The 22500-nt window shown below is 45.8% G+C and overlaps 1 protein-coding gene across 1 annotated transcript in view; it reads right to left on the bottom strand.

The window, feature by feature from the left end:
* Nucleotides 1–22500, bottom strand: part of LOC307246850 (dachshund homolog 2-like) — a 57485-nt gene that overhangs the window by 20490 nt on the left and 14495 nt on the right. Inside the window, exon 2 of the mRNA XM_080022880.1 lies at nucleotides 3958–4073. Within this exon, the coding sequence (XP_079879006.1) occupies nucleotides 3958–4073 (116 nt within the window). The remainder of the gene's footprint in view (nucleotides 1–3957; nucleotides 4074–22500) is intronic.

Raw genomic sequence — 22500 nt, 5'->3', positions numbered from 1 at the left:
GTTGCCCAGTTGCCCCGGGCAACCAGATGCGGACCATTGTCATCCATCCTGTGCGGACGCTTGCCCCGTTGTCAACCCCGTTTCATAAAAGTAATATATAATAAGCGCGGTTTCTCCATCTGTGTACGTTCAGAAACTTCCAGAGGAAAATGAGTTTTCCTGATGCGTCGATTTACTCAAACGACGACGTCTCAACCGATTATATTTCAATATAAATTCAAATTATACAGGATCATCATCACTCCATGATGTCATGATTACAATTCAGGGGCCATTTTGTCCGTCTTGCCAACAACTGTCAACCACTTCGGAGCCTGAGTGGGACGTGTAAGGACCATATTTAAAAAAAATAAAGGATGTTTACTTTGATTTTTTTATACAAGTTTTAATTAAATTTTTAGTTTAGACTTGATCATTTTTTGTTGTTTTTTTTTTATTATATATATATATATAAAAGTTAAAAGTATATATATATAAATAATATATAACAATTAATTATATAGATAATAATAAAATAATGAAACATTTCCACCCCTCCACCCACACCAACACCAACACAAAGACAGGATTTAAATACTTTCATTTAAATTCATTCATTTTGGAGCAGCAGAAAAAAAGGAGGAGGAGGAGGAGGGGTGACGAGGAGGTGAAGGAGGGAGGATGAAAGGAGGACTAAATGTCACTTTAGTCCCCTACACCCCACCCACCCACACCTCCCTCCCTCCCTCGTTCTCTCTCTCTCTCTCCCCCTCCTCCTATCTCTCCATCTTAGCAGGTGCACATAAGGGCCCTTAGATGAGAGAGAACCCTTTTCACATCAAGATTGGAAGCATTTCATCTATGAGCTACGCCCATGCGTGTGTGTGTGTGTGTGTGTATGTGTGTGCGTGCAAAAATGTTTACCTATATAATTACCAATTATATATGGATGTGTGTGCGTTTTGAGGGTATGGATGTGTGTGTGTGTGTGTGTGTGTGTGTGTGTGTGTGTGTGTGTGTGTGTGTGTGTGTGTGGACAAGGCGCTCCATTGAGTTTTATTTGAAGTGAATTAACAAGTCAAATTAGTAGCCCAGCATGTTGTGTAGGGGGCGCGCGCACGCGCACACACACACACACACACACACACACACACACACACACACACACACACACACACACACACACACACACACACACACACACACACTTCGTTGGACATATCAATCCATTTTTCATCCATTGCTTTATCAACTGGTTTTCCTTCATGGACTTGCTCTGTGTTTGTTACCCAGAATGCATCTGGCTGCACCTTCAATAAACTCAGTCATGACGCTCAAGTACTTCAATTAGAACATTCGACTTCGTTATTCATTATAAAGTTGAAATTATTGACATTTCTGCCGGGAAATGTTGAAACAGATATTTAATAATTACTAGATGTATATTTATCAATATTTAACACTTTGGGTCCAAACGGCTGATTTTAAAAAGTGTAAAAACACTTGAGTTTCATTGTTTCGCTTTCAGTTTTTGGTCTTTTTTCCATTCCTCCCTCCCCCCCCCCCTCCCCATTCTCGCTCTCCCCCCTCTCCCTCTCGCTCTCCCCCCTCTCCCTCTCGCTCTCCCCCCTCTCCCTCTCGCTCTCCCCCCTCTCCCTCTCTTTCCATCGGTATGATAAATGCCAGTCTGCGGCTGGTCGATGCCCCCCATCGTCATGGCGCCCGCAAAGTCGTAAACAACGGCCCGTCTCCCCTGGCAACGCAGCGTCTCCATGGACGCAGCCCTCCGATGTCCACCCACTGTGTGTGTATGTGTGCGTGTGTGTGCTCGTGACCTAATGAGCGATCATAAGTGAGCAAATGTTTTCTCCGGATTTCACTAATGTTCAACGCACCCACGCACGCACACACGCACACACACACACACACACACACACACACACACACACACACACACACACACACACACACACACACACACACACACACACACACCTGATGTGTGTGTGAGGTCATTAATGTGTGACAGTGTGTGTGTGTGTGTCATTAGTATGCCACAGTGTGCTGTGTCCATATGTCACTAAACACGAGCCTGTTTTATTTATTCGAGGGGTTAGAGAGAGAGAGAGAGAGAGGGAGAGAGAGAGAGGGAGAGAGAGAGAGGGGGAGAGAGAGAACAGGATGGAAAGACAGGGTGAGGAAAAAAAAGAATGAGAGGGGGAGAGACAGAAGGGGAGAGAGACGGGGTGAGAGGAAAAAAAACAAGAGAAAGAGAGGGAGGAAGAGAGTTATAGAATGAAAGACAGGGTGAGAGAAAAATGAGAGAATGACAGACAGAGAGGGGGGAGAGAGTTGAAGAATGAGAGAATAAGAGAGAGCAGGGGGAGAGAGAAAGACGGGGTGAGGGAAAACTAGAGCATTAGGGGGGAAGTGGGGAGGGAAGGACGGGTGAGAGAAAAATGAGAGCGGGAGGGGGCAGAGCGAGAGAAGGGGTGAGGGAAAACTAGAGAATGAGAGGGGGGAGAGAGAGATGGAGCGATAGAGGACGAGGAAAAAAAGGAGAAAGAAGAAGATGCCAAAATGGAAGAAAGAAAGAAGAATGGAGTGATTAACAGCGGGAAAAGAGGGGTGGAGGGCAGGGTGGAGCGTCGGGGGAGGAGGGGTGAGGGCTGGAACGCGACAGGGGGAGGTGGAGAAGGCGAGACGGGGCAATGAAGGAGGGATGAAGGGTGAGAGGGGACAGATGGAAGGGAGGGAGATAGACAGAGGAGGGACGGAGGTGAAGAGCGGGAAATGATAGAGGGTGTGAAGGGATGGAGGAGCAAGGGGATGGAGAGAGAGAGAGAGGGAGAGGGAGAGAGAAGGAGAGAGGGGTGGAGAGAAAGCGAGAGAGGAGAGAGGGATGAGCGAGAGAGAGAGAGAGAAGGAGAGAGGGCAGGGAGGGAGGGATGGACAGATGGAGGAGTGGGACCCCAGAGACATCATCCATCACACCACCCTGCAGTCTGCACTCGTTCTCTCTCTCTCCCCCGTTCTTTACTGTCACTTCCACCACTTTACACCAGGTGTCTGCTCTATCTGTCTATCTGCTCTATCTGTCTATCTGCTCTGTCTATCTGTCTATCTGCTCTGTCTATCTGTCTATCTGCTCTATCCCTCTATCTGCTCTGTTTCTATTACCTTCTCTCTCTCATCCCCCTCTTCTGGCGCTGGCCTCCTGTCATCACTCTTCTTTAAATCCTGCCCTCCCTCCCTCCCTCCCTCCCTCCCTCTTCTCTCTCCCTCCACTGTCGTTCTTTCTTCATCCCCTCTTCCAACTCAGTTTCCCTCTTTCCTCACGGTCTTCAGCCTTTCCTTTTTCCCCCTCCCTTCTTCCTTTTCTTTCCTCCTCCGTTCCTCGCCATCCCGCTTCCTTGATCCCTCGTTCCTTCCCCTCTAGCTTTCTTCCTTGCTTCCTTACTCCCTTCTGTTTTCCTCCCTCCTTACTCCCTATCTCGCTTCCTTCATCACTTGTTCATGACTTTTTCTTTGGAATAATGAGAGTGAATCAGAAGTTGCACATCAGACTCTGGGATTATGACACTGTCTAAAATGATGAGTTTATGAGGACACAAAATTAGGAAGACACTACATTATGAGGACACGGTCCTCACGATGCTCCAGTGTCCTATTCATGTTGGTGCGTATTCAGGCGTGTTGTCCATTTAAACCATATGAGCGCGCGCACACACACACACACACACACACACACGCTCAGGTGTACGGTCATCCAGGTGACGTCACATCATGGGCACAAAAAATGAGGAGACTGATCATGAAGACATGAAATTAAAAAGACAAAACTATGAGGACATTAAGTGTGTCCTCATGGTGCCCCACTGTCCTATTAATGTTGGTGTGTATTCAGGCGTGTTATCCTTTTAAACACACACACACACACACACACACACACACACACGCACACACAGTCATCCTTACCAGTGTGTGAGAGCAGATTTGGGGACAGCAGGCCTGGGAGGCCTGCGTGGAGAAGCCTGGGGCTTTCCTGGAGCCCTGCCCCAGAACAGCGCTTCGGAGGTCGGCCCGGGCGAGAGCTGCGGAGGGGGAAGGGGGGCGTCCATTATTAATACACTGATAAATTATATTCAAAGTATATGAACGACAGAAGGAGAGAGAGAGAGAGAAGTAGAGAAAGAGAGAGAGGGAGGAAAATGTGTGTGGCTGTGACTAAATGTCCTCATGTTGATACAACACAAAGTCACACACACACACACACACACACACACTTATACACCAAGTAATACATATTGTACAAGGGCCAGTAAGCATGAATGTGCACACACACACACACACACACACACACACACACACACACACACACACACACACACACACACACACACACACACACACACACACACACACACACACACACACACACACACAGGAGGTGTGCAAGCAGGCCAACTCTCGGTGGGGTGGCTAAGTAACAGATGGCCGTCCAAAGTCATTTACACCTAGAGAGAGAGAGAGAGAGAGAGAGAGAGATGGAGAGAGAGAGATGGAGGGCGAGGGGGAAGAGAGAGAGAAAGGAGGAGGGAGAGATGAGGGAGAGAGGGAGGAGAGAGCGAGCGAGAGAAAGAAAAAGAGGGAGAGGGGGGACAAAAGCCTAAACCTTCCTCATGTCGCCTACAGAGTATGAACAGAACGACATGGAATCAAGTGACAGAAGAGAAGAGAAAACAAAGGGAATAGAATCAACTCAAATCCCAAAACAGAAAACAATAGAAAACTATGAGATGGAAACAGAATCAACGAGAATGAAGAGAACAGAAGAAAAGGAAAAACAGATGCAAACCCAACGGAGGAATGAGAGGAGGATGAGGAGGAGAGAGGAGGAGAGGAGGAGAGGAAAGGAGAGGAAGAAGGGAGGAGAGGAAGAGGGGAGGATAGGAGGATGAGGAGGAGAGAGAAGAGAGGAGGAGAGGAAGAGGGGAGGAGAGGAGGATGAGGAGGAGAGAAGAGGAGAAGAGGAGAGGAGAGCGTGCCAAAAGATGTGGAAAGAACAAGTGTGAAAAGGGGTGAGGTGTGACGCTGTACGGGAGGGAGGGAGGGAGAACAAGTTGAAGAATGAGTGTGAAAAGTAGGGAGGGAGGGAGGGAGATAAAAGAAGAAGAGGGGAAGGACGGAGAGAGGCGGAGGAGCGTGAAGAGAGAGAAAACATGAACCTTCACTTTTACTCTGACCTCCTCTTCACCTCTCTCCCTCTCTCCATCTATCTCCCTGCCTCCACCCCCTCGCCCCCCCCGTCTCTCTCTTGCTCTCCATCCACCTCTCCCTCCCTCCCCCCCACACGGTGTAAATACGGAGCTGTTGTCCCTTTTATTCGCTTCCTGTCTTTCGAGGTATCTGTCACACACACACACACACACACACACACACACACACACACACACACACACACACACACACACACACACACACACACACACACACACACACACACACACACACACACACACACACACACACACACACACACACCCAGGTGTCTGCATTCAATGCTTAGAACCATTCCATCAACAAAACATCCACCTTTCATCACACACACACAGTAACTGTGTGTGTGTGTGTGTGTGTGTGTGTGTGTGTGTGTGTGTGTGTGTGTGTGTGTGTGTGTGAAGGACACATGATATCGTTTTCTCATTAGCTTTACAGTTCTTTGTTCAGAGTAATGACTGCAGCGTGTGTGTGTGTGTCTGTACGTGAATATATGAGTGTGTGTGTGTGTGTGTGTGTCCCGTAGGGTAGCCATATGTTGGGCATTAATCCTCGTCAATGGTCCACTCTGCTTACTGCACCCAGCACAGGAAACAAAGAGCAGGTCACACACACACACACACACACACACACACACACACACACACACACACACACACACACACACACACACACACACACACACACACACACACACACACACACACACACACACACACACACATTCACTTGTATGTAGTTGGACATACTAACACACACACACACACACACACACATATTCACTTGTATGTAGTTGGACATACTAACACATACACACACACACACACACATATTCACTTGTATGTAGTTGGACATACTAACACATACACACACACACACACACACACATATTCACTTGTATGTAGTTGGACATACTAACACACACACACACACACACACACACAAAGTGAGGACCGGCCAAAATGTCCTGACTTCCCAAAAAGTCCTCACTCAAAAGGTTTAAAACTCACACCACACACCATCCCTCCCTCCCTCCCTTCATCCATCCCTCCCTCCACTCATCCCTCCATCCATCCCTCCCTCCCTCCCTCCATCCCTTCATCCCTCCCTCCACTCATCCCTCCATCCATCCCTCCCTCCATCCCTTCATCCATCCATCCCTCCCTCCACTCATCCCTCCATCCATCCATCCATCCCTCCACTCGTCCCTCCACCCACCCACTCCTCCCTCCGTCCATCCATCTATTCATCCTTCCATCCATCCACCCACTCACTCATCCCTCCATCCATCCACGCAAATGTTGTGAAATTCAGGATGAGTATGAGTACAATTATTTCAAGAGTCAAGACAAACAACGAGATTCAGGATTTAAAGGAGCAGTGTGTGTGAGTCAGTGACATCTAGTGGTGAGGTTGTAGATCGCAACCACCTGAAGTAATAATAACCATAATAATCATAATAATCAGATAGGAATATAAATATATTTTATAAAATAAAATTTGTATTATCAATATTATTTTTAATGCATTGTAATGACCAGAAAAAACAATCACACACACACACCACCACCGATAACAACGTCACAACAACCCAACACACACACAGCTGTCCTCCCAAACGGCCGTTTCTATGGTGACAGAGCCTTGATCAATACTCTGTCATTGGCACTGATGGGGCGGTCAGGGTCACACACACACACACGAATAAGCACAGATGCACCAACACATTTGAAAGATTGATTTAGCTTCTCTCACACACACACACACACACACACACACACACACACACACACACACACACACACACACACACACACACACACACACACACACACACACACACACACACACACACACACACACACACACACACACACGGCAGTTTATCAAAGCCTGGTCCAGTCAATATGTGGGTAGAGAGTGGGGTCAGACATCTTTAGCTAATCCTTCATCTCTATCACTCCTTTTTCACCCTCTCTCCCTCTCTTCCTGCTGTTCCCTCCCTCCCTCCCTCCCTCCCTCCCGTTTGTGGTTCTAACTTTTAGGGTTAGGCCTCATCTCTCCGTCAATTCTCTCATCCTCCCCTCACCTCCTCTCCTCTCTCCTCACCTCCTCTCCTCTCTCCTCACCTCTCTCTCTACTCTCATTTCTCCTTTCCTCCTCTCCTTGCATCCTCTCATCTCTCCTCCCTCCTTGCACCCTCTCCTCTTCCACGGTGATGATGTCATCTGCTGATCTTTCCTCCTTCCCATTGATTCTCTCTCTTTCGTTCTCTCTCATTCTGTCGCTCTCCCCGTTCTTCCAGCTTCATTTCTCCTCTCTCTCTCTCTCTCTCTCTCTCTCTCTCTCTCTCTCTCTCTCTCTCTCTCTCTCTCTCTCTCTCTCTCTCTCTCTCTCTCCTCTCTCTCTCTCTCTCTCTCTCTCCTCTCTCTCTCTCTTCTCTCTCTCTCTCTCTCTCTCTCTCTCTCTCTCTCTCTCTCTCTCTCTCGGCCCATTCCATCCCAGATCGGACAACTCTCTCTCTCTCTCCATCCATCTCTCCGTTTCTATTTGTAACATCCGCCCCATTCTATTCTTTCTTTTTTTTTCGACATTGTCTTCTCCCTACCTCCCTCCATCCTTATTTTTCCTTTCACTCCGGCCATAAACACTGACAGAGCGAGGAAGATTATTTACATTCTCTCTCTCCCTCTCTCTTTTTATTCTTTGTTTGCGGGAGAACAATCCATTCTTTTTAAAGAGACACCAGAGAAATAGGATACACACACACACACACACACACACGCACACGCACGCACGCGCACGCACACACACACACACGCACGCACGCACACGCACACACACACACGTGCACACACACACACACACACACACACACACACAGGATCATCATCATGGACACTCACGGACTGACGGAGGGAGAGAGATGGATGTTTACTTTCCGCTGGGCTTCCGACTCTTTGATTGGACAGATGAATGACTTCATTGTGTGTGTGTGTGTGTGTGTGTGTGTGTGTGTGTGTGTGTGTGTGCGCGTGTGTGCACATATGTCTATACCTCCGCCCCCCCACCCGTCTATCCGTCTCTTTCAATGTGAAAACACAACCGGGGAGGAGAGAGAGGGCGAGAGATAGAGAGAGAGAGAGAGGGAGAGAGAGAGAGAGATCTAATTGATAATAATAACGATTCATAAAGTCAATGATAATATATATAACTATTTATGAATTATGATTATTCAAAAATACTTAATATTTAAAAAATGACGAGAAATTATTAAAAAATGGTTTTAAAGGATTTTAATTATTAAAAAAAGGATTAAAAATGACTTTCAAAAGATTGTAAAAAGGTAAACGATTGTGATTATGTTGATAAAAGTCAAATAAACAATAAAAAACGGACTTTAAGCTGAAACCCGACAACAGCAAATACATATTTATACAGTTTGTGGTTCATATACTTTAGTGTTCTATTTGGTCATGAATGTGTTTCACTTTCTTTCTCATGGCTTTGTTATTCTGATCAATACAATGATTCATATTTATTGTTTTTATTCGTCGCCATTTTCATCATTTCATAACACGACAAAGTAATAAATATGATGTCATCACATTTAAATCCTTTATAATAATCATCCCATGAGGAGAGAGAGAGAGAGAGAGAGGGGGAGAGAGAGAGAGAGAGAGAGAGAGAGGGGGGGGGGGAGAGAGAGAGAGAGAGAGAGGGGGAGAGAGACTATTGATTGATGAGGGAAATAGAGCGAGAAAAGCAGAGAAAATACACTGATTCACAGACGACACCTCTCTCCCCGTCTCTCTCCTTCCCTCCCTCCCTCCCTCTCTTCCCCTCCTCCTCCCCTACTCCTGTCTCTCTCTATCTCCCCCCGTCTCCCTCTCGAACAGGTGTGCGACGGGATGACAGACAAAAACACTCTTGCATTTTTAACTGGATCCCATTAAATATTAAACAACACACACACACACACACACACACACACGCTGACAAGACAAGTTATACAGGTCGATGGGCTTACGTATGGGTGTGTGTGTGTTTTTGCCCACATGCCTAGGAAGTAAGGTAATGACGCTTTAAGTCATCACACACATACACACACACACACACACACACACACACACACACACACACACACACACACACACACACACACACACACACACACACACACACACACACACACACACACACACACACACACACACACACACACACACACACAGTTCATACATGGTTCTCTCACATGTTAGCATTTAAGTAAAACAATAACAGATTTCATCTCTCCGTTCCTCTCTCTACCTCCGTCTCTCTCTCTCTCCACCTCCGTCTCTCTCTCTCTCTCCACCTCCGTCTCTCTCTCTCCACCTCCGTCCATGCGCTCCTCCTCCTCCTCCTCAACTTTTTTTATTTTATAAATCGACGCTATCGCTCTTCCATCTTAATTCTCGCCCCCCTCGTTCTTTGACTACTCCCCCCCTCCCTCCCTCCCCCTCTCCCCCTCCTCCCTCCTTCTTTCTCTCCGTGAGCCTTTGAAGTTTTCCCTCAACAAGCGACTTACACAGGAAGTTTTCAATGCTCCACATTGAGAAGGAGAGATGGAGGGATGAGAGCGGATAGATAGAGGGATGGCGAGAGAGAGAGAGATCGAGAGAGGGATAAATAGAGGGAGGGATATTGGTGGAGAGAGAGATAGATGATGAAGTGATGGATGGAGAGAGACAGAGGGATAAACAATGGAGAGAGGTGATGGAGAGATGGATGGATGATACTTAACTACATTTTCACTTTCTCTACCTCCACCTCTCCTACCTTTCTCTCTCTCCCTCCATTGTCCTTGTGTCCACCCATCCCTCCTTTCATCCATCACATCTCCCTCCAAATTATTCATTATTCCCTCCATCTTCACTCCAACAGTCCCATCTCTCCATCTCTTTCTTTCACCCTTTCCTGAAATCTCTCTCCCTCCCTCTCTCCCCCTCTCTCTCTCTCTCTCTCTCCCCCTCTCCAGTTAAGTCAGTGTAATGTAAATGATGTGCCATCGATCGCCCCTGACAGAGCAAGGACGTTCACCTCTCCTTCCCTCCCTCTGTTCTCACTCCTCCCGTCATCCCCCCCTCTCTGTTTTAACATGTGCCCACTCTCTCTCTCTCTCTCTCCCACACACTCACAATCAATCTCTCCATCTCTCTCTCTCTTTATTTCCACGGTCACCCTCTCGCCAACCTGTCATCTTTTATCTCCCTCTCTGGTTCATCTCTCTCTCTTTTTCCCCCCCTCCTCACACACACACACACACACACACACACACACACACACACACACACACACACACAGTTCTTTCCCTCCGTCACTCTCTCCCACGCCCTGCCACCTTTAATTCCTCTAGTTTATTCCTCCTTTTTCCCTTCATTTCTGTTGTTTCTCATCTCTTCTCTCCCTCCTTTCCTTCTGATTCAACTATTTAAATCACTATCAGTCCATCCCACCTGCCCAGCCCCTCCACCCCCTCCCGTTTATTCCCTCCCTGGCAATGACCTCTAACCTCCCTCCCTCCCTCCCCCCCTGGCGTGATCGGCCTGAAACGTTTCTGAAAAGACGTTCGATGCCGATCGCAGGACGAGTGGAATCAAAAGTCGGATTTCTAAAATTAAACCCTGCAGGACCATGTGGTCAGCGGGCCAATCACAAGCCATCAATTATAGAAAAATACAGAAAAATATAAAGTATTAAACACATTTAAATTCTGAGAAAACATTGGAGACGGAGAAAAATTATAGAAAAACAATGAAAAGAAAATTCCCACCCAAGTGGAAAGATCGAAAAACGGCAAATCACATGGAAGAGAAAAATACAAAGAAAAATGGTGTAAAGTATATAATAAAATATGTCAGAAAATATAAAACCAAAAAAAAAAAATCATGCAAAAGTTCCTCCATTTATTTATTTTTATCACAATGTCCATTAATACAGGTTTATTGTTCAATGTTAATCGATATATTTGTTGTTTATTGCCACTTTTTATTTTATTTTAATTTTTCTTATTATTTTTAAGTTTATTGTTCGGTGCCATATTTATTTCTAGTTGATGTATTAAATAATAAATATAATATATTATATTATAATATATTATAATATTTTATATTTATTAAATATAATTAATATAATAATATAATAAATTGTATGACGCCTAAAATAAGCTACATTAAATGCCTAACCTGTAGATATATAGATAACATGAATAAAAATAATAAGATTTGTTCTATAGATATAGAATCAGTGTGTTAAAGATATTTAAGGACGATGATGTAGAGAGAAAGTCAGATCTCTCCCTCCCCTCCTTATCCAAATAGAGGACACAGGCAATTCAATAAACGCCCTCGCTCTCAACAGCTGGAGTGTGTGTATGCGCGCGCACACGCACACACACACACACACACACACACACACACACACACACACACACACACACACACACACACAGCCGAGTCAGCAGAAAAGAAAAGTGGGATGACACCGTCAGAGGAAGAGAGGAATGTCACAGGAAAGAAAGAGAAAAAGAAGGAAAAAAGGAAGGAAAGCAAGAGAGAAATGAGAGAAGCGTGGATGGAGGTGAAGAAGATGAGACGGAGAGAGAGAGGGATCAAACTCCAGGGACTTAGAAAAACAGATTCAGTATTACTAATAGTCTGCGCGCACACACACACACACACACACACACACACACACACACACACACACACACACACACACACACACACACACACACACACACACACACACACACACACACACACACACACACACACACACACACACACACACACACTCTTTCGGTTTCAGTAAACAAACAAAAAAACTTGCAAGGGCAAACAAAGACTACAACTGTCTCCCTTTCTTGCACACTAACACACATTCTGGAGCCGGTGGTTTGCGGGGACATCTCGAAAAAAAGAAAAACAGATTCTTTGGATGATGTCGATTCAACATTTTGAATCATCATTAAATCGGGAAGAGGAAGATAAAATATTTGAATACTGTAAAATCAGCATCAGAGACTTTTCGGATCATGAGGACAAACAGAGATGAATTACAAGATTATGGGGACACTAGATCATAAAGGACACTTGATGATTATGAGGACACTAGATGTTTAAGAGGACAGAGTAATGGTATTATGTGGACACTTGATTATAAAGGACACTAAAATGATTATGAGGACAATATTATAAGATTATAAAGACACAAGATGACGACAGATTTTAAATTGCTGTATGAGATTGTGAGGACACTCACATTATGGCCTATGAATGTTGGTGTGTTTTCAGGTGTGTTGTCCTTTTCAACCATACACACACAGACACTCAGCGTCAGATACTTTCCCAGCAGAGACACACACACACACAATGGATGAGCTCACACACACTGATACACTAACTTCATAATTTCTCTCACACACACACACACACACACACACACACACACACACACACACACACACACACACACACACACACACACACACACACACACACACACACACACACACACACACACACACACACACACAGTGGGTAAGCCGAGATCCACCAGTAAGTCCAGTTTTATGACTAGTGTATCACACCAACAGCTGAATCAATATTAGTTTACACTGGGTCACAGCAAACGAACACACACACACAAATCCAAGCTCAGTGGAGATAAACACATGGACTCCCACACAGACGGATACAAAAATTACACAAGTACACACACACACACACAAGTGCATGCTCACATACTCACACATGCACAGGGACAAATTACAGAAACTTTGGGCCCCACACATGCACACAAAACCCTGTCTATGCGTGTCCACACACACACACACACACACACACACACACACACACACACACACACACACACACACACACACACACACACACACACACACACACACACACACACACACACACACACACACACACACACAGCTGAGTTTTTATTCTTATACAACCTTGGGAATCATTGGTGTTTCCATATATGGAAAAATAAACACAGCTCGCTAATATAAAAATGATAAGAGTCCACCATAATAAAACACACACACACACACACACACAGCAGTTATAAAAATGACAAACACTCCAGCAGTTGTTAAGTTTTACAGCAATAAAGTAGCTTGTGGACTTTATGAAGCTGTGAGTGGCGTGCAGGCCGCTTTCTCAGGCCTCCAAGCGACACCTGTTTCAAAATAGAAACCTATTTTCCAGGGCCACGCCCGCGCTGCCACGATCCCACCGGAGGGGGCGGGATGAAAAACCCAGGGGAGTTGAGTGTACTGTGCGCGTATGTGTGTGTTGCGGGTCCCGGCGGGGGGCCACGCGCCCAGGACCCATTGCAGTTACGCGGCACGTGAAGAAATCAAATCTCTGTTGTTGTCGTTGTTGTTCCCGCAGCGCCGGCTCCCTCACTTTCTTTGTCGTGGTTTCATCGCTCACTCGAGGGGGGTGGGCATTCATCCACATCAACAGTTCACTTAACACCGCTAGCGAGGGCGATTTCGCCAGTTCACCGGAGCTGTACTTTGATTTACCACACGCGCTGTGGATCCCGCCACCAGCCGCGTACAACAGCCGATCGCAAGGCAACGCGCACAACCCTGCTGTGGCTGCTTCTCATGAGGTGCCAGGTAAATAAACTCAATAATCTCACGGATTACCACTTTTCATTCCGGCCATATTGTCCAGCCTCGCTGGAGGTGAGACGGTTCCCGGCGGCGCCGCGTCAACGGGCCGAAATCGACTGGATTGTTTCTCACGGGGCCGACGACTCCATGACCGGCCGCGCCACGCAGGGAGCCGCTCAGTAGCGTGTTCCCATGACTCGCCGTGAGGTCACGCAGCGGAGCCCGGCCCCTCCGTCGCTGTCGTCCAGGCCACACCTTCATTCATCCGCCTGTTTCTTTCCGAGCGCTGCCCGGTTCTAAAATTCATGAGTTCATCTGTAATTCCGGTAACTCGCGGCGTGACTCGGCGCGAAACGTGATCTCTCTCTCTCCCTCCCCCCCTCTCTCCCTGAAAGACGCCTCATTAAAAGGCGGCGTCCGGGTCCTCATTAGGTCGCTCCGCGGCGCGACGTCGCCCAAATTGAACCGCGGCGGCTTCGGCGCGAGCGCGGGCGCTGGCGTGGGCGTCCAAAGTGCTTCCTCAGGCTTTTGTTGACTCAGCTCGGATACCGTATGAATATTAATGCCGCTGGGCGTTTTCCCGGCTAGCGCTCCTCTTTACCGGAGCAAGCTGTGCGTTAATTCAGCCGCCGTTCGGGTTCATTCCTGCACCTTTGCCGCGCTTATCAGCAAAACTAAAGAGCGAGCGCAGCCCCTGCTCCACCACGTTCACGGCATCTGCTCCGTCATTTAGTTGGCGGCTCTGAACCATATCGCTGTGATCATTACTGGTATTATGTTTATGGCGTGGATACACAACAACTGTTGAGTAATCGTGCCGAGCTGGTTCCCGTCACCAGGGTTTGAACCTTTTGATTGAAATGAGGAGACAGACATGATCATGATGTCACAGTGGGACCAGTAAGATTAGTCGGTTAGATTATTAGGTTAGTCGGCTAGTTAATGAATCGGTTAGTCAGTCAGTTGGTTCTTTGTTTGGTTAGTCGTTTAGTCAGTCGGTTAGTCATTTAGTCAGTCGGTTAGTCAGTCTTTAATAAAATAAACTTAGTTCAAGAAGGGCAAGAGGAAAGAGCCTGAGAGAGAGAGAGAGTGTTAAGGTGCAGGATCATATAGAAGAAGACAAGAGGGGGATGTAGAAGAATGTAGCTGTGGGTTTTGTAGGTCACCCCTAACAAAGCGCACACACACCACTATTTTCACACACACACACACACACACACACACACACACACACACACACACACACACACACACACACACACACACACACACACACACACACACACACACACACACACACACACACACACACACACACGCACACGCACACACACACACACACACAAATAGGGGGCCAGCAGAGCACTCCAAATACCCGCGACTAATCTACAAAGACCCATTAGGAAAACACACACACAGAAACACACACACACACACACTCACACACAGAAACACACATACATACACACACACAGACAACCCAGGTGCACATGTCCAAGTACAAACAAACACACTCGACGCATTTACAGACAATGTTGCACATACACTGTTTTTATCTGTCCAACAGACACACACACACACACACACACACACACACACACAGTATATACGCACACAAACACTGACTATTCTCACACACACATACATGCACATACGTCATCACATCACTCGCCCTCTCTCTCTGTCTCTCACATAGCACAGAGGAGTGTGTGTGTGTGTGTGTGTGTGTGTGTGTGTGTGTGTGTGTGTGTGTGTGTGTGTGTGTGTGTGAGAGAGAGATCGAGCAAGAGAGAGAGAGAGAGGGTTCACACGCACAGCCAGCCCTGTGGTATTTGTTATCATCAAGTGGGTCACTTACACACACACTCTTACACACTGAAACACACACATACTGAAACACACCCCCACACACACACACACACACACACACACACACACACACACACACACACACACACACACACACACACACACACACACACACACACACACACACACACACACACACACACACACACACACTGAAACACAGGACAAATAATTGTGCAGCTTTGCAGCTTTCATCCTTCGAGGCAGGAAATGCTCCTTTTAAACTCTGTTTGTGTTGAGGAGAAGTTCACACACACACACACACACACACACACACACACACGCTCTGTGAGTTGTGTAACACTCATTTCAAGCTAAAAACACAGAAACATTGTTTTATTTGGAGTCTGTTCAACAGGAAGTTGAAGCGTCTCCCGAAAAAAACTACAAACATGACAGAGATTTAAGAAACTGAAGAGAATCCAACGAATAAACACGGAGGATTCAGGGGATGGAGGGATGTCTGGAGGGATGGGTGGAGGGATGGGTGGGTGGGTGGGTGGATGGATGGTAGATGGAAAGGTGGATGGATTGGTAGATGGATGGAGGGGTGGTTGGAGGACGGCTGAATGGGTGGGTGGGTGGATGATGGAGGAATGGCTGAATGGATGTTTGGTTGGAGGGATGGATGGATGGATGAAGGGGGGGGTGGATGGTTGGTTGGATGCCTGGAGGGATGGATAGATGGATGTACAGGTAGACGGATGAATGGATGAATGGGTGGGTAGATGGCTGGATAGAGGGGATGGATGGATGGATGGGTAGAAGGATGGAGCAATGGATGAGGGATAGAGGGGTGAAGGGATGGATAGTTGGATGGATGGACAGGTGGATGGATGAATATGTGCATAACTCGGCTGATGGATGGATGATCGATAGTTGGGTGGAGGGATGGATAGATGGATGACTGAGCGGAGGGATAGAGCGATGAAGCAATGGATGGGTGGATAGACAGATGGATGGAGAGATGGATTACACCAACTGAATCAAACCAGGAGTCGGACGAATCGTACGACTCTTTTTCCACCGAGTGAGTCGTCAAGGACTGACTCCCAAAAGAGAATCGAACCTTTGACCACTCATCAGGAAGACATATGAGAGAGAGAGAGAGAGACAGAGAGAGAGAGAGAGAGAGAGAGACAGAGGGACAGAGAGATGGATGACAAACGTCAACCATAAAAGGATGAGAAAGACCAGAAGAGGGGACAAGATGGAGAACGTGAGTGGGAGAGAAAGAGGGAGGGAGGGAGGGAGGGAGGGAGGGAGGGAGGGAGGGAGGAGAAGAGCTGATGGAGGGAGAGAGAGAATAGACATCACTCCTTGACAGGCGAGGAGAGAGGGGGAGGAAGTTAAATGAGGGAGGGAGGAGTCCGAGGAGAAGAAGACATTCCATCTGTCCATCCATTGTGCAGAATGGCCAGGGGGTGGAGGGCGAGCGAGGGAGAGAGACATATGTTTTTATATATATATATATATATATATATATATATATATATATATATATATATAGTGTGTTGCCGCTAATTTCATCCAACCCACAAAAGTGTTCGACTTAAAATCTAATTTCAACCTAAACAGTTTTATAATTTGCTCCATATGCTGTGTTTGTTTATATATATATATATATATATATATATATATATATATATATATATATATATATATATATATATAAACAAACACAGCATCACATTCATTATATTATTATTGAAAATCTGAATAATGAGGATAAGAATTAGAATAGAGATCTTTGATATTTTTAGACGTTATAAATCATATTCATTTATTATATTATGGAGCAAATTATAAAACTGTTTAGGTTGAAATTAGATTTTAAGTCGAACACTTTTGTGGGTTGGAGGAAATTAGCGGCAACACAGTATATATACAGAATATACAGTATATACATATATATACACATACATATATATATACAGTATATACATATATATATATATACACACACACACACATATATATATATACACACATACATATATGTATATATATGAACACTACTCACAAAAAGTTAGGGATGTTCGGCTTTCGGGTGAAATTTCAGGATGAACCTAAAATGCACTATAACCTTTACAGGTGAACTTCATTTGACCTTCTCTAACCTTTTGAATGCACACGTCCAACTGTTCAATGTTTCAGTACTTTTTGCGTTTTAGCAGAAATGATGGCCGCCAACGATGTTGGAGACGTCAAGGAGAGCGCTACGCATCAGCCACTGTCACCAGACGAGCCTGTGGTGGTGGTGGTGTTACAGTGTGGGCAGGTGTGTCTGGTCAATACACAACTGTCCTACACTTTGAATGGTACAGTGACAAGCCCATACTACCTGAATGACATCATTCATCCAGTCATTGTGCCCCTGCATGAACAACACAGGCCTCATTTCATCTTCATGGACGACAACGCTCCAGCTCATGGAGGTGGCGTCATTAGGGAACGGCTGCTGGAGACTGGGGCACCTCAAATGGAGTGGCCTGCACTTTCTCCAGACCTGAATCCCATAGAAAACCTATGGGATGAGCTGAGTGGCCGTGTAGAGGCTATTAACTCTGTACCCCACAACCTCAATGACCTGAGGGCCCCCTTCAAGAAGAGTGGGGGGCCAGGCCTCAGCAGACAATAAGTCGACTTGTGAACAGCATGAGACGTCCTTGTCAAGCTGTAACTGATGCTCGAGGCCACATGACAAGTTATTGAGACGTTGACATTTGTTGTTGTGGTAAACCCACCACTGTTGTTGGCTTTTGTTTCAATACATAGTTTGAGATGAGGAAATCACCATTGTATCTTCTACTTAAATGCTCTACTTTCATCACATCATATCACTGGAGCGTCAACTTTTTACATTTTCCATCAATTTCACCCGAAAGACAAATATCCAGAACTTTTTGTGAGTAGTGTATAAATACACACACACACACACACACACACACACACACACACACACACACACACACACACACACACACACACACACACACACACACACACACACACACACACACACACACGTTAAATGTTATAAATGTTAAGTATAAATACGTGTATGTATTATTTTGGGTGTGGTTCAAGCAGCCACGCCTCCCTGGGCCTCGTCCCTGAGGTGGCTGCTTAAACCACACCCACATCCTCTCCATCTGTTTTCTTATAATACTAAATCATCTATAGAAAACATATAGTACAATTTCACAATATTTACACTATGACTGTATTTTCTTTCTATTTTGAAGCCGATTCCAGACACAGGATGTATCTGGAAAGTTTTTCTTGTGAATATGTTTAGAGTTGGCTTCAGGACGTGGGCGTCAAACTATTTTTCCACCCAAACGTAAATAATGTCAAAGTTAGCGACAGCATCAGCAGCTCAGAGCAAGGCATTGTGGGTAATGTGCTGTGAGGTTCGAAGTGCTGGGATAAGAAAGGTCACACACACACACACACACACACACACACACACACACACACACACACACACACACACACACACACACACACACACACACACACACACACACACACACACACACACACACACACACACTTTGAAGGAGTCTCTGACGTTGCTCGATCAGCTGGTACGACACATTTTCATTTTTGATTCAGTTCCATATCTTCAGTATCTGCTGATGTTTAGAGCTTTAAGGCTTTAAATGAGGAATCTTTCATTACTGCTTTCCACGCCCGTCGAAAAGTACCTGTACTGCCACTGTACTGCCACTGTACTGCCTTACAGTACGATACAGATACCGGGTAACGATACAGATACCGGGTAAAGATACAGATACCGGGTAACGATACAGACACCGGGTAACGATACAGACACCGGGTAACGATACAGACACCGGGTAACGATACAGACACCGGGTAACGATACAGATACCGGGTAAAGATACAGACACCGGGTAACGATACAGATACCGGGTAACGATACAGATACCCGGTAACGATACAGATACCCGGTAAAGATACAGATACCCGGTAAAGATACAGATACCAGGTAACGATACAGATACCGGGTAAAGATACAGATACCGGGTAACGATACAGATACCGGGTAACGATACAGATACCGGTTAAAGATACAGATACCGGGTAAAGATACAGATACCGGGTAACGATACAGATACCGGGTAACGATACAGATACCGGTTAAAGATACAGATACCGGGTAAAGATACAGATACCAGGTAACGATACAGATAACCGGTAACGATACAGATACCGGGTAAAGATACAGATACCGGGTAAAGATACAGATACCGGGTAACGATACAGATACCGGGTAACGATACAGATACCGGGTAACAATAGAGATACCGGGTAACGATACAGATACCGGGTAACAATAGAGATACCGGGTAAAGATACAGATACCGGGTAAAGATACAGTTCTATTTCCACTACGAACTGACGGTAACAACTCGGTTAGAAGAAAGAACAAGCAAACTTTTCAGTTGTTATCAATGTTTTCAAAACGAATCTACGTCATGGGACTGGTTTTCCTGCGCTAACTAGTGAGCGCTAACTGGCTAGTTAGCACTGACTGGGTAGTTAGCACTGACTGGCTGGGGCCAGCGTAGCACGGTGCTGTCACGTCTGAGTGGGAAGAAAAGAAGGAGGACGAGGGGCTGGAAACGGGACAGAAAGAGAAAGAAAACAGGAATGTCTGTTTATCCGTCCATATCCACCCATCCATCCATCTATTTACCCGTCTATCTATTCCTGTGTGTGTGTGTGTGTGTGTGTCTCGCCTGCCAGTCGGGTTAACATAACCACAGACACACACATAATAGGACAGGCAGAGCATGAAATCACACAGAAAGAGAGAGAGAGACGGGGGGAGGGAGGGAGGGAGGGAGAGTTTGGGAAAGAGACGGGGAGGAGGGAGAGAAAGAAACAGATACGAGGAGAGATGGAGGGAGAGAGAATGGAGTGAGAGGGGGGAGAGAGAGAGAGAGAGAGAGAGAGAGAGAGAGAGAGAGAGAGAGAGAGAGAGAGAGAGAATCGCAAAATGAAGAGCGAAGTGTCAGGAAAAAGAGAAAGGGAAGCGACGGGGGTGAAGGGGGAGGGAAAAGAGGGAGAGGGGGGAGAAGGAGAGAGGGAAAGTTTGGGAGGGAGGGGGCGAGGGAGAGGAGGTAACAAACGTGACGGTGGACGGAGAGAAAGAAAGAGATGGAGGGAGATTAGACAGAGAGGAACAGAAAGAGAAGTGACGAGGGAGGGAGGGAGGGAGGGAGGGGAAAGAGGTGGGGGAGGATGAGGGTGACACAGAGAAATGGACACCATGCTCATTGTTTTCATTGTCTAATTTGAAACACACAGACAGAGAGAGAGAGAGAGAGAGAGAGAGGTGGAGGTGAGGTGGAGGGAGGGTGGAGGGAGGGAGGGAGGTGGGGTGGAGGGAGGGAGGGAGGTGGGGTGGAGGGAGGGAGTCAGACGGAGAAAGAGATACAGACAGATCAACGTGAAAAAGGGTCGCTTTCATTTGGGAAGCTTTTATTTTGGAGGAGGTCCAGTGAGCCTTCACAGTAAAAGTTCAACTGAGCTTCAAATTAAAAGTTTATTTCACAAATGAAAGTTTGGGGGGGTTTTTTGGGGGGTGGGGGCTGGTTTCACGACAAGATTGTCTGATTTGTCTTTTATCTTTCACAAGGAGGAATTCCTGATTAGATTGAACAATTTCATTTTAAACTTTATGGTAGACATTAAATAATAAGAAAACCTTTAAAGCTCCTGGAAGGGGTCTGTTAAAATTAATATTAAACTATAAAAAATAGAGGCATTGCATGTATGGAATTTACAACAAAAATATAATAACAAAATAACCAAGATAGTAATGAAATAATGGTGAAAATGAATGAAACAACAATTGTAAAATTAAAATAATTAAAAAATAAAGATTTTAATTTAAAATATCCTGAATTTCTCACCAGGGAAAGTCCTCCCCCTCCCTCCATCGAAGTTGTTGCTTACATAGACGCACTCCTGTAAACTGCAATAAACCCAAACACACACACAAATATCCACAGCGGACATATTACAGCCAGATTTACGGTGTGTGTGTGTGTGTGTGTGTGTGTGTGTGTGTGTGTGTGTGTGTGTGTGTTATTTTATGGCTGTTGTAAATTTGACTGTGAGCGTTGTTTTTATCAGCATATTCGCAAGCTGTTTAGCCAACGGTGCAGATGTCACCATTACGACCGCGCGCGCGTGCGTGCGCGCGCACACACACACACACACACACACACACACACACACACACACACACACACACACACACACACACACACACACACACACACACACACACACACACACACACACACACACACACACACACACACACACACACACACACACACACACACACACACACACACAGTGAGGTCCGAGTAAATACACCTGACCTGATGAGGACCAACGTTCCTGATGCACTTCTAAAAAGAGAAATAATTTAAAAAAATAAAAATAAAGTTTTAAAAATAGTAAATTCAGAGGCCGGTCCTCACAACGATTGTAAAATAAACACAAACACACAAGGTCCAAGTAAATGCACAGGATTAGTGAGGACCCGTGCTCCTGTCCACTTCTGAAGCAAGACATTGTTAATTCCGAGAGCGGTCCTCACAAGTAAAACACACACACACACACACACACACACACACACACACACA

This window comes from Zeus faber, assembly GCF_960531495.2.
Source record: "Zeus faber genome assembly, chromosome: 22".
In the NCBI taxonomy this organism is placed as follows: Eukaryota; Metazoa; Chordata; class Actinopteri; order Zeiformes; family Zeidae; genus Zeus; species Zeus faber.
Note: the sequence above shows the minus strand (reverse complement) of the source record. Positions and strands in the feature narration are given on the sequence as shown.